Source organism: Lepisma saccharinum, chromosome 17, assembly GCF_977018435.1.
Source record: "Lepisma saccharinum chromosome 17, izLepSacc3.1, whole genome shotgun sequence".
Lineage (NCBI taxonomy): Eukaryota > Metazoa > Arthropoda > Insecta > Zygentoma > Lepismatidae > Lepisma > Lepisma saccharinum.
The window spans coordinates 54529502-54544277 of NC_139245.1; the positions used below are offsets into that span (position 1 = coordinate 54529502).

Sequence of the window (14776 nt, forward strand, 5' to 3'; positions counted from 1 at the left end):
TTCAATGTCCAATACCTGTATGAATGTGAGAATTATGAAAGTAACAACGTAAGAATCAGATATTTCTAACTTGGCGCACAACAAGATGTAAACTAGCAAAGCTGACATAAATTAAATGGCATATTTTATAGCTTACAGTACTGCGATCTTAAGTCCAACTGAAGCTCAGGGATTGAAATAAATGGAAACCAAGATAATGATCAGAAGCTGAAGCTAAAGCTAAAGGAGGATTAAATAAAATGATCGGTTCTGCCTTAGCACTGACCATGTAGAACACACGACACCTGACTTTTCCAGAGCTCACCTGATTAATATGCTGAAAAACATCATTTTATGTCACAAGGAAAACTTCAAGACATATTCTGATATAAGTTTTCATTCATAACTTTGTATTCTAGCCAGAGGTTAAAAAACAAGTTTCTAATTCACATTTCATTAAATTCATACTAAGAGGGATGATCGGGAAAACAAAGATAAAGCCTGTAAATTCCAGTAGGTATTTACTAGACAAATGCAAATGGACTCACGTGAAAGGATACTTCATACACTACTTCTCAACATAGTCTCCTCCCTGGTTCAGGCATTTATCCCAGCACTTCACGAGGTTCATGATGCCTGTTTCATGAAACTCGAGGTCCTGTTGTCAGAGCCAAGCCCTTACTTGTGTTGCACAACATCACTCGAGTGAAATTGGCATTACTGCTGTGTGTATGACAGCAATATGGAAAAAAGAAGCCCAGGCTTCTCACCATAAGAGTCAGTCTGCTTCATGACAACTGGACTCCACACATGGCTTGGGTGCATGTGCTCCAACATCCACCATACATCTCGGACCTTACTCTGAGCAATTACCATTTCTTTGCTCCTTTGAAGAAACATCTCAGAGGATGCTGGTTTCACTTGGATGATGTTGTGCAGCATGAAGTAAGGGTTGGGCTTCAACAGTACCCCAGGTTCTATGAGACAGGTATCATGAACCTCATGAAGCACAGAGATAAATGCCTGAACTGGGGGGGACTGTGTTGAGAAGTAGTGCATGATGTATCACTTCACATGAGTCAATTTGTATTTGTCTAATAAATACCAGGCTTTGTATTATTTTTTCTGATCATCCCTCGTACGAACACTTCAAGCATACAAGTATTCCTACACTACCACTATTAAACACAGTCAAAAAAGTTTTGCATCACCCGAGCAGTGATGAAAATAGCATCTGCAACATGCAGAAGCGGACAAGAAATGATGAAGCAGAGCTCATTGTGCGAAGTAACGTGGTCGACGTGCAATACCGATCACCACAGACTACTATCGGAGTCGGCAAGTGCATGCATGTGTTCGAGCATAGCACCACGGTAGTCGGCGAAGGTTAGTTAGGTGTTCCTTGTGTCCAGTTAGCGAAGGCGAGCGAGTGCAGCTGCGTGCAAGGCATGCTTAGGCATACTATAGTGCAGTTTGATCGGGCCAGGATCATCACGCTACTGCAGACTGGCATGTCACAACGGGCTGTAGATAGGGCTGTTGGAGTGCGCAAAGCGATGTCTGTAGGACCTGGAGGTGGTATACAGACACAGGAACAGTAGCAGATCGTCAACAGACAGGTCGTCCATGGGTCACAACACCAGCACAAGACCACTATGTACGACACTCAGCTCGGCGACAGAATACCATTACGGCAAGGAACATCACTCATGCCCTCCAGGCAGCCTCTGGTGTGTGTGTGTTAAACCAAACTGTCTGTAACAGACTCCGAGAAAGTGGTTTACGTTCCAGAAGACCTCTCCGCAGCCAGTACCTATTGCCACGACATCGGCGCGACCGTGTGCATTGGGCCCGTGCACATCGAAATTGGGGACCCGATCATTGGGCTCATGTGCTCTTCACCGATGAATATAGATTCTGTCTAAGGCCAGTTTCATGAAGAGGATGGGTGTGGCAAGGCCCTGGACTGCAGGAGCGGCTTCGTGGTGTCCAGGGGGTCCATCCATACCTAGGAGGAGGAATCATTGTGTGGGCAGGGATCATGCTCGGATGTTGAACGCCCCTAATTCCAATTAGAGGAACACAAACAGCTGTTCGTTATGTCAGGGACATTCTCCAGACGACTGTGGAACCATTTCATCAGGAAATTGGTGACGAATTTGTCTTGGTGGATGACAATGCCCGTCCACACAGGGCACAGATGGTACACGATTATCTGCAGGCGGCGAATATCCGTCGCATGCTTTGGCCAGCGCAAAGTCCCGACATGAATTGCATCGAACATGCATGGGCAACGCTAAAAAATGCTATTACAAACCGTCCTGTGGCTCCCACCAATCTTCGTGAAGTTCTTCTTGCGGCACAGGACGAATGGGATCGCTTACGGCAAGATCACCTTGATCGTCTCATCCTCAGTATGCCACAGCGTGTTCAAGAACTTCTTGCAGACAGGGGAGGACACACCAGGTGGTAGACACTGTTTCTGGTGGATCCGCTATGACGAAGAGTCTTCTTGTGACAGTTCTTTGTTTTTCCACCTCCATCATGAAATGTGTCATTTTCGTTTTAAACACATTTCTGAGAGAATTGTACGTTTTTTGTTCCCTTTTCATTCCACATGTCTTGTTCTTCATCTTTTCTTTTGTATTCCCACTGTCATTGTCAATAAACCTTGTGCTTCATATATCTTTTGTCATTTTCCGTCCTGATGCAGAACTTTTTTGACTGTGTTTAGATACAAAACACAATAATATGAGCAATAAAGAAGTGGCCAGTTTCTTCATGTACACATTTTATAATGCAAAAAGTTGTTCATGGCTTCTTAATTAGACACACTTACCACACCGCCAGATGTCATCACACTCTTCAGTTCCCGTTTGCAGGCCTTCAACGAGTGACTCATCAAACAGCAGCGGGCTTTGTACTGCTGCAACTTTAAACGAAGCGCTTCTGCTGGTGCATCTGGTTCCTAGTGAAGGAGATAAAATTTGCAACTTTTAATTACATCCAGATAATATGCTCATATCATTCTGCTGAAGAACAGCTAACTAGCCTAAGTACAGCAATACATACAAGTAAGTAAAAAAAAGTAAAGTGTTCCCCTGCGCTTAGCACCACGCCATGAAGGCGTATAGGGAGTGTGGGGGTAACGCCCCACACTTTCTTGATCCGGTTGTGAGTGGGGGTGATGTGATCAGCGCCATGCCTCTGACCGCCTTTACCCCCCAGGTTTCTCCAGGTACACATGTTATTCGACGCTGGGTGGGCACCGGGGCCGCTTCCATCGTTAGAAAAGTTCCCGGATTTGAACCAGCCGGGGATCGAACCCGGGACCTTTAGCATGGTAGTCAGACGCGTTACCGACTGAGCCACCGCGGCCACACATACAAGTAAGAAAAACGTGAAAAGATCAAAGATCAATTACTTATGTGTGTGAGTACGGAATGTCGATCAAAACAACGTTTCAGAGGTCATGACTGCCTCCTTCTTCAGGTTAATACGTATTCCTAGACACCTGACATGGTGTCACGTTAAAAAAGTGTTGGTTGAGGATAGAGGTAAAAGGTTATGGTAAAAAATACTTATGGAAAAAGCTGTAACCTTCACACTAATAAAACTCAAATCTAAAACCGCACGTTTCCTATTCTAACAACACTTAAAAGAAACATCCTAAGCGACTGTTAGAAGCTACCTGGCCAGTGCTTGGGAGAAGCGATTGTGCCAGATCTCATCACCACTGAGCTACCGAGCCAACCCTAGTTAGGGTTGTTAGACACCCTACATTCTACTTAAACTGGAGTCTCCATTTGTCTTGTATTTTTGGTTATTTTATTTTAATTTTCTTTACATTAGCCATCTGCTGTGATCTTAGCTCGCGTTAATTTGAAGAAAACCCTTAAAATTTTTCAAGGTCATCGCCTGGTGGGAACTTGCGGACTTCCTGGAGAGAAACTGAAGGTAAGGTGCTGTGCGCTCCACCTAACGACGAGTATCAGAACTACCAAGAGGGCTCAGAAAACTACCGGTGCTCAGTCAAGCGTGGTGAAGGGTGACAGCCATAAGCGGGATTCCTCTGGGTATAAAATTATCTTCTCTGTGGTTTTAGTATGTTACCATAAATGTGTATCTCCAGTTACAGATATTACCATTCAATATGTAATGCTTCAACAAAAACAAAACAAAAAATATTTTGAATATTATTTTTGTAATTTTGTGTGTTTGGAACCTACAAAGTACAGGGTAAGTGTTATAGAACCGGCCTGATGAATTTGCTAATAATGCTGCAGGTGATGCATACAAAAAAAAAAAAAAGTAAAGTTCTTCCCTGTGTTTTGCACCATACCATGAAGGGGTATAGGGGGTGTGGGGTTAGGGCTCCACACTTTCTTGATCTCGGCCAAGTTGGGGTGATGTGATCAGCACCATGCCCCTGGTTGCCTTCACCCCCCAGTTTCCTCCAGGTACCCACATTATACGACGCTGGGTGTGCGCCACAGCCGCTTGAACAGGTTGAAAAAGTTCCAGTTCTCCCCCGCACGGTATCGAACCTGCGTCTCTGGTAGTCAGACGCCCTAACATACAACTGCTCACAATTTCGACATCATAATCCATGCGCCGTGCTGAGTCGAACAGTGTGCGAACAGTGTGCCTGACAGGTGGCAGCTCTTATGCTGCAAGGTTCAAGGACATGTAACGGTGCATGTACGAATGTGTTTGAAGTGGCCAAGCGACAAGCCCCAATATCCCCTAACCTTACCAGCCCCGATTTTTATCCTGTGTTTACTGAAGGACAGGGTGTATGCAAAACAAACCACATACTTTACAAGCTTTAAAGGACAACATTTTGGCTGGAGAAACACTGCAGCAAGTCATGGCAAATATGCAAACACGGATGGAGGCGTGCCTTCTTGAAAACGACTGGCACTTTCATCACATACTCTGGTCACAATGAAGAATCAACAGCACACTATCCAAGGTATGTCATGTATAAATTGCATTAATATCTACATTATTACAGCTCATTTTGTCGGGCCAGTTCTATAAGAATCACCCTGTACAACACTAAATTATTTCCTTACCTTGACTTCTTTGCTGTCCTTTTCCATCAAATTGCCATCTTTGTCTGGTGTACCTTTAGACAGGCTTACAGTGGTAAGAAACTGATTTTCAACATAGGTTATCAACGCAAGTGCTGTTTCCGGTTGGTATCTACACAGGTGAAGTTCTATTATTAACAGGCACACCCGATGAGCCAAACTTTCTTCTGCAAATATCAGGAGATGAGATCAATAAACACACATACGTAGTTAAAGCATAATAGTTAAAGAAAATTCCCTCATCAGAATCCAAAACATATACAGGGTGAGTCAGAAATATGGCTACATGTTTGAAGTAAATGTCGTGTGTTACTGTACACTAGAACGAAATGGCAGGGGCGGCGACAGAAATTTCCGACCGGGTGGGCAGAAGCTGTATATTAATAGATTAGGGTGGGCAGGTATACAGTCCCATGTGAATTAATCGGAACAAGATATTTTTAGGCATGATAGAGTCTCAAACTTGTCTATGGTTTCATGATGATGAATCTATGACAAATCATGTAATATAAATTATATAACAGAAAGAAGAACATATTAGCTATTAAGAAATATTACGAATATGTAATTTATTGTTTCTGAATAGAGTAATTGATGAATTAGGGTATAAGTACAAAAAAATACATAAAGTGTGTAGTTACTGTCGTATTTCAATTAATTCGCACAGGACTGTAGACCTTATTTCTGATTGGCCTACTTTTTTAAAAATATTTTCTCAACGTTCATACATTATTAGTGGGCGAATTCACCCACACATAGCCATAGCTTGTAACTATTAATTAATTTCACTGTTTACATAAGTAAAAAAATATGGTTTTATATATGTATCTTTATCATAAGTCCACTAACTGTTTCTGACTTCACTGAACATCACAATTAGCAGAAGGTGGAATTTCACCAGCTGTCTCTCATTCTACTCAGCATGAAAGGTTATTATTAAAAAAGTAAAGTAAAGTAAAGTGCTCCCCTGTGCATAGCACCATGCCATGAAGGCGTATAGGGGGTGTGGGGGTAAAGCCCCACACTTTCTTGATCCGGTCGTGAGTGGGGGTGATGTGATCAGCAACATGCCCCTGACCGCCTTTACTCCCCAGGGTTTCCCCCAGGTACCCATGTTATTCGACGCTGGGTGGGCGCCGTGGCCGCTTCCATCGTTAGAAAAGTTCCCGGATTTGAACCGGCCGGGGATCGAACCCGGGACCTTTAGCATGGTAGTCAGACGCGTTACCGACTGAGCCACCGCGGCCACCTGAAAGGTTATTATTGCACTTAATAACTATGTATTGTTTCAGATGCTCAAAAGTAAACTTATGCCTGTTATCCACGAGAATACTTTTATACTCTGAACACACTCTCTCCACATCACAAGAAAGAATAGGTGCATGTTGTAATTTCAACAAATCGGAAACGTGCAGTTCACTTGTAATACGTCCACATTTTGTTTCTCTTCATGAATAGAGCAAATGTCCTTTAGGAGCTTGTAGCCAGAATTCTTTGTGAACACATAATGAATCATGTTTCTGAATTGCTCCAAAGGAAAGGAAACTACAAATTTTCAGACAGAAAGATCAGAATATGCATTTGTAAGAAAAAGTTGGTAAAATATGCAATATATTCTGAAGACACTGAAAATATACATTTGCATATGATATATGCAAAATGCATAAGTATCCGAAGCCTAGTAATTATATACTAAGGTTACCAATAGATCATATTCTCATTGATAAGAGAAGGCATACTAGTATAATTGACGTTCGTACACATAGAGGTGCTGACTGTGCCAGTGACCATTATTTAGTAATTTAAGAGAAAGGCTCTCAGTGATAAATCATAAGCAACAGAATCTAAAAGTTCTAAAATTTGATACAGGAAAGTTTACTGATGAAAGAATTAAGAAAGATTACCAAATTAAACTGTCAAATAGATTTGATGTTTTGCAGGATTTAAATGATGATGAAAATATAAATGAAACAGACGTAAATAAGAATTGGGAGCACATACGTAATGCAATAGAATCAGCAGCTAAAGAAAGTATAGGATACCATAAACCGAGAAAAAGTAAGCCATGGTTTGATAATGAATGTCATAATCTAATAGAAATAAGAAATCAGGCTAGACTTAGGTGGTTAAATAACTCTGATGATACAAATCTAAACAATTATAATAGAATAAAGCGAGAAGTTAAACGCACATTTAGAAGTAAAAAAAGAGATTACTTGAAAAGCAAAATTAACGAAATTGAAACAAACAGCAAAAATAAAAATATCAGAGATTTATATAAAGGTGTAAATGAGTTTAGAAAGGGGTGGCAACCTAAAGTAAACTTGATAAAAGATAAAGACGGTGATTTTCTAGCTGACCCAAGCGATATTCTAAATAGAGGGAAGAACTACTTTAATGAACTTTTAAATGTCCATGCAGGAGATAAATCAGAAGTAAATGAAGTACACACAGCAGAACCTCTAGTTCCAGAACCTAACTTGACTGAAGTTAAAGATGCTATTAAAAGGCTTAAGAATAACAAAGCACCTGGCATTGATTTAATACCAGCTGAGTTAATTAAATATGGTGGAAATTCATTAATATGTCAAATTCATAAATTAATTTGTTTAATATGGAATAAAGAAGAAATCCCTCAACAGTGGAAAGAATCCATAATTGTTCCTGTGTTAAAAAAAAGGTGATAAAATGAACTGCAATAATTACCGTGGAATTTCTCTACTCTCAACAACATATAAAATATTATCTAACATTCTTTTAACAAGACTCACCCCATATGCTAATGAAATTATAGATGATTATCAATGTGGATTTAAACGTAACAGATCAACTACAGATCAAATTTTTCACATCAGACAGACACTTGAAAAAAAGTGGGAATATAATCAAAATGTCCATCAGCTATTCATTGATTTCAAAAAAGCATATGATTCGGTCAAAAGAGATAAATTATATAATATATTAGTAGAGTTTGGAATACCTAAGAAGCTTGTTAGTATGATAAAAATATGCACCAGTGAAACAGAAAGTAAAATTCGTGTGGGTATTAATATGTCTGACAAATTTACAATTCATGATGGGTTAAAACAAGGAGATGCATTATCTCCATTGCTCTCTAATTTTGCCTTAGAATATGCTGTTAGGAAGGTAAAAGAAACTAAAGAAGGACTAAAATTAAATGGTGTGACTCAGTTGTTAGCATATGCAGATGATGTAGACTTACTGGGGGATGATGTGAATACAATTAAGAATAAATATAATATATATGCTTACAGGCCGAAACCAAGTGTTAGGTAATAATCAAAATCTAATTATTGATAACAACTCGTTTGAACCAGTTTCCAAATTCAAATACTTAGGAGTAATATTAACAAATGAAAATTATATTAAAGAGGAAATAAAAAGTAGGCTTAATTCAGGAAATGTATGTTACTTCTCTCTTCATAAACTTTTGTCTTCTCGTTTAATATCTAAGAAACTAAAAGTTAAAATATACAAAACAGTAATTTTGCCTGTAGTATTATATGGATGTGAAACTTGGTGCCTTACATTGAAAGAGGAACATAAATTGAGAGTATTTGAAAATAAGATCCTTAGGAAAATCTTTGGACCTAAAAGGGATGAGGAGACAGGTGAGTGGAGAAGGTTACATAATTTAGAACTACATAATTTGTATTCATGTCCAGATATTATTAGAATAATTAAATCAAGAAGACTTAGGTGGGCAGGCCATGTGGCACGAATGGGAGAGGAAAGAGGAGTTTACAGAATTCTTGTTGGGAAACCTGATGGTAAGAGACCTGTAGGAAGGCTAAGACGAAGATGGAGGGACAACGTTGAGATGGACCTAAGGGAAATCGGTAGGGATGGAAAAGAGTATATAGAACTTGCTCAAGATAGGGACAGATGGAAGGCCTGTGTTGCTGCAGCCATGAACCTTCGGGTTTAAGAAGGCTAGGGAGTTAGTTAGTTTGGTTACCAATGAGACCTGTTTTAGTGTCAAATAGGTATTGCTTAAGTGGGTCATGAGTAAGATTGGAGGGATAATGTCATGAGAATATATGACTATTTATAATAATATATATAGTGTAATGATAAAACAAAAAAAAAGTATACATAGAACTGTACATTCGGGTTTAGTAATTGTGCACCAGTGACCAAGTTTGCCCTGGTATCCAGACCAGTTTCTGTTTATATTTTCTTCTTTATTCTTTTCCTATTTTCACACTTCCGTTTTTTGCACTTTAAGTGTGATTACATACATGAACTGTATGTGCGAGTTGTATTATTTTGATGGTATGAACTATTGTAAGGTAATAGTATAAGAAACAGGGACACATGATTGTTAATACACTGCAACCAATATAAAAAGATACATAGTTGTTTTTTTTATTTGTCATCATCATTTCCTTATTTATTTTAAGTATTCCAATAAAATCTAAGTTTGAGTCTCCTCTGAGACTACTGGTGTCCAGCAGAGTACTGGTCTAGCAGTATTTCATATTGATCGGTATCTCTTTGATTGAAATTGCTGAGATTCTTCGGAATTCCCAGAAATCAGCAGGAATTGATGTACAGGATTGTCAGTTTGGTAACGAAATTGTTTATTTACTTGTTTATCACAGGAAGTTAAAACTATCAAAAAATATTTATTTATTTGAGTTTTGTTAATTTTGCCTGGGTTGAATCCTATCCGTGTAGTCAGTCAGGATGGACGAACGAGGGTCACTATTTATATTTTGAACCTAACAATGAAAAAACAGGAATTTGGCATTGAAAACTGCTTTATTGTTTTTCGAAGTATTCTCCTTTATGGTCAATACACTTTTGCATTCGTTCGAACCATTTGTCAAAGCAATTTTTCCAATCTTCTTGAGACACCTCCATAATATGGTTTTTGAACGCATCAACGGCATCTTCCGCCGACGAAAATCGTTGTCCACGCAATTTATTCTTGACATTCGGGAACAAGAAGAAGTCATTGGGTGCCAAATCAGGACTGTACGGTGGATGACCCATCAATTTAATTTTTTGACTGTTCATAAAGTCGGTTGTTAGACGAGATGTGTGACAGCTGGCATTGTCTTGATGAAGAATGATCCGATGGCGTTTGTTTGTTTTCCATATTTGACGAAGACCTCTGGCAAACAAATTGTTGTGTACCATTCAGAGTTGACCGTTCAACGTTCCTCTAAAGGCACAGTTGCCACATGACCAGTTTTCCCGAAAAAACAGGCGACCATTTGTTTCGATGTGCTTCGAGCGTGAACAACTTTTGTTGGATTGGGTACATCTTGAAACACCCATACAGTCGACTGCTGTTTACATTCCGGCTCATATGCATATATCCATGATTCGTCACCTGTTACAATCTTATGTACGTCTTTTGAAGCACCACGATTGTATTTATTGAGCATTTGTTTGCACCAATTGACGCAAGCGTCTTTTTGAGTTTTTGTCAACTTGTGTGGGATCCAACGAGAACATACCTTTCTCACAGTTAAATGATCATGTAATATTTTATATATGAAGGTGGAACTAATGCCTATGGTTGCCTCAATCTCACAGTATGTCACATGACGATCTTGCAGTATTAGGTTTTGCACAGCATCAATGTTTTCTTGAACAACAACTGATTTTGGACGACCTTCGCGAATCTCGTCGGTGAGCGAATGGCGGCCACGATTAAATTCGTTATACCAGCGTTTCACAGTGGTAAAGGATGGGGCTTTATCGCCAAATGTGGAAGTAAGTTGATCGATGCACTCTTGTCTTGATAATCCACATCGAAAATCGTAAAAAATCATCGCACGAAAATGTTCACGAGTTAATTCCATTTTATTGTTGTCGCGCAATCTCCAAGGCAACATAAACAACACAAATCAAGCTATTGACAAAACATTTGAAGTACGTTATGGTCAATAATGCCAGACGATTCCGTGCAAACGTCAAATCTCGCCTAACTTTAATCAGTGTTGCCAAGGCTCAAAATATAAATAGTGGCCCTCGTATCCCTCTTCTGGTCGCCGACTCCTGCCTTCCTGTAGGCACAATGGAAACTCCGGTGGCACCCTCTAGTGCTTCCTCTTCCGCCTGGTGTTCTTATGGATCTGGGGGTGTTCTCCTGGGGTTGTGTAGTCTGGTTGATCTTCTGGGTGGTTGAGGGGGAGAGGGTGGCCGTGGGGGCAGCAGTTAGTTTCTTGATTGTTCTTTGAAACGCTTCAATTCTTCCTCCGATACCGTATCAGCAAGTTCATTGAGCCTCTGTCGGTGCGGACCACGCAGTAGGCTAAAGGTGTTTATGTCTGGTAACGCATTCCTGGCAAATTTGATTCTCTCGCTGGACACAGGGCAGGAGTAAACTCAATGTTCCGAGTGTCTATTTCATTTACGCATGTCGGACATGTGTTGCTTTGCCTTTTTCCAAATCTCTTCAAGTACGTTCCATATGGACAGTGTCCTGTAAGGAAATGAACTAGGCATCTTGAAGGTTGAAAGTTTGCTTGCATTACTTGGTCCTGCATATTAGGAATAAATTGATAGAGAATCTCCGACTCATCCCATTCCTGTTGGCATTCCCAGTTGATGAAACTTTTTATTTCCGGGAACGTAGGGAAGAAATTTTGTATTAGTTCAATAATTTCCCACTCGTGTCGCTTCTTAAAGTGATACGATAACACCCTTAGTTTAACATGATAATCTATCAGAAGAAGGTCTGTTATGATTAGTAGGGCTTGCGTTGGGGTAGTTCGGAAGGTGCCTTGAGCCTCAGGATCACCTTTCTTTGTGACGACCGTAGAACTTGTGCCTATGCTACTTTTTCCAGGGACTTTGCCCAGGATGAGGCTCCATAAGTAATGACTGAGTTGTAAATGGAGAGCAAATAAGTTCTGATTATCGAAGGAGGTAATTTGTAGTTTTTTGACCCTATTGTGGCTATTTTGTTCATTATTGCTTCTCCTTTTGCGGTAGTGTTTTCTATATGTTTTTTTTAAGAACATGCCCTCCTCTAGAGTCACTCCCAGGTATTTTGTTTCTCGTACTCTTCTTATGCTTGTATCTTTTAATTTTATTTGAGGATTACGACTTCTACTTAGATTTCCTTTTAACAATATGTATACAGGGTGGCTACTCTAGGACCATGATAAAAGGTATTCAAGGTGAACTTTCCATAAATTCAAGCAGATGTTTTCTCTATTTCAACCTTACGTATTACCTACCGCCTCTCAACATCCACATACAAATATCTTAATAATATAAAGGGTCTATCCAAAAATTCTGATTCAATTAAACGGTATACGTAATATAATTTAAATATTTAATTTAAGGTACTGAGTTTCTATTTACAATCAGAAGCGCAACCACGAATTTTTGTCTCTGTCTCCTTGTGATCAAGGGGTCCCGAGTTCGATACCCGGTGGAGGCACATGACACAGTGGTCCGGATTTGTACCAATTAGGTTTTCTGTTCATAAAGTGGACTTAAAACCGCAAATCAATCAATCAAATTTACAACTTTTTTAAATTTAGATTGTTTGGTGCCGAGGGCCGACTCCCGCCGCCCCTAGCTACAGTTATAAACTTGATAAGACTAAGAAAAGCCTGAATTACGAGCAAGAAAATTTTACGAAAATAATTTTCATTTGCATAAAATGTGAAGTTGTGGGCGATAATTGCCCCCTGCAGGTACACTTGGTCGTCAATGTTTGTCCACCTTGCCTTGCCCCCCTAGAACTCATTTCCGTCCAAGGTTGGGGGGGGCAATACTCTTTGCCCCCTGTGGTTGCACCACTGTTTAACTAATCTACAAAAAAATGTTAATTGTGAAACTGAAATTTACCTAATCAACCTCAAGATATCTTGCAATAATCTTTCATCTCTCAGATTGTTCTGGAAAGGACAGTAACAAAGTAAACGGATTGAGATAATTGTTTTATTTTTCACACAACTTTCGTTGCCTTCCTAGATAAAAAATGGTAGCTCAACTTTGAAAAACTTACCTCAGGGCATTTATAAATACATGTAAAATTTGAATAGGATTTGGATTAATAAAAGTTGTAATTTTTCACGTCTACGGAGAAAAAATCAAGTAGAATTCACGCATAATTCCCGGAACTCAAGGAATTCCCAGTGAGTAGCCACCCTGGTATAGTTTGTTTAGGTTTTTGATAATTTCAGTTTCACGTTTTCGCACCATGTTGCCAATTTCTTCATTACGGAAGTAGTTTTCCTTTCAATTTCCCTTTGTGAGTTTCCCGTGGTCACTATCAGGAGGTCGTCTGCGTAGGCTAAGGTTTGAGAACTTCTGGCATGGAATTTAAAATTTTGACACAGGGCTCGAGGTCGAGGTTCCACAGATGTGGGCCCAGCACCATTCCGTAGCAAATGTCAGGGAATGCTCTGTAGAAGTATAGTTCGTCCACAACAAATTTAAAATTTCCTGCTTATCCTTTTTTTCTTTACTTGATCAAACACCTACATTTACTGCACTGCCACAAAAATGTTGATTTTTCCAGAAACACAGTAAATATTCCTGACATTTCCATGACTTTTCTAGAAAAAGTAAATTACCTGACATTTCCAGGATTTCCAAGTTTTCCAGACTAATAGACACCCTGATGTATCCACGTTAATTTTTAAAATGCTAACGTTAATGTTATACTTTTGCCTTGCAATTATAAACAATGCTATTGATAAAAATAATATTCTATATTCCACTCAGAATAAGTATTTAGTGTGTTACCATTCTCTCTTTTAATAATCTTTGTTGTCCCTTCACGGATCATTTATTATTTCAAGATGTAATTACCTCCTGGTTAAAACTTAAAAACTGCTTTAATCCTCCTAAAAAGAAAATAGTATATGTTCAAGAGCACCATCTGTGCTTAATGATTTTATATTACGGAATTTCACACCGAGGTTACCTGTTAAAAATATCCTCAAATAGAAATATGATACTTTACCACTATAAATAAATATCTTTAAGAAGCACTTACCCATTGGTTCTATGAAGCTGAATATCTTGTTCATAATTTTCAGTGCTGTGCTGTACTGTTTGATATGATATAAAAGGATTGCTTGATTGTAATAAATTACACAATGTTCAACATCCTCCAATGAGTCAATATCTTCAATGTTTATATGTGCCTAGAAAATATAAAAATAACATTTATTTTAAAATGTGTGCCATTGTGTGTATGGGGTGTAGATATTACAATGCTAGAAAAATTACCTTACGGTTTGGCACACATGAGATGTACTATGCAGAAATTTCAGCGAAAAATGCAGGCTTTATCAGGACTCAAACCTGGGTCTGGCATATCATGCCATTGCTCCACCAAACACATCTGATGTTAAGGGCACGAGGGACAGTTTCCACATCCAGCCAGTCACGAGAACCCAAAACTGCCTCCCTGACCTTTCCCCACTGCAAGCTGAGGACAGAGGGGTCTGTGAGCTTGTAGGTTGAAGAAGGGGGGGGGATAACATGTTATGACTATTGGAGTATTGTTTTACTTGTTCTGTTGGGAATATCAAACTTCCGATGGTGTAAAAACATGTTGAAGATTAGGTTTGTGTTAGGGAAATTGGAAACTTCAATTTGATTAGCCATAACTTCAAGTTGAAGTTGTTTGTCCACAAGGATTACATGGGAGGCTATAAATAATTATTCATCATAAATTATTTTTTTACACCACTTCC

General features: G+C 39.3%; 1 protein-coding gene across 1 annotated transcript in view; it reads right to left on the reverse strand.

The window, feature by feature from the left end:
• The window catches only part of Not10 (CCR4-NOT transcription complex subunit 10), a 132816-nt gene that overhangs the window by 88608 nt on the left and 29432 nt on the right, over positions 1 to 14776 (reverse strand). Inside the window, exons 3-5 of the mRNA XM_083139457.1 lie at positions 14071 to 14221; positions 5058 to 5242; positions 2819 to 2947 (exon numbers count right to left, since the gene is read on the reverse strand). Of these exons, the coding sequence (XP_082995583.1) occupies positions 2819 to 2947; positions 5058 to 5242; positions 14071 to 14221 (465 nt within the window). The remainder of the gene's footprint in view (positions 1 to 2818; positions 2948 to 5057; positions 5243 to 14070; positions 14222 to 14776) is intronic.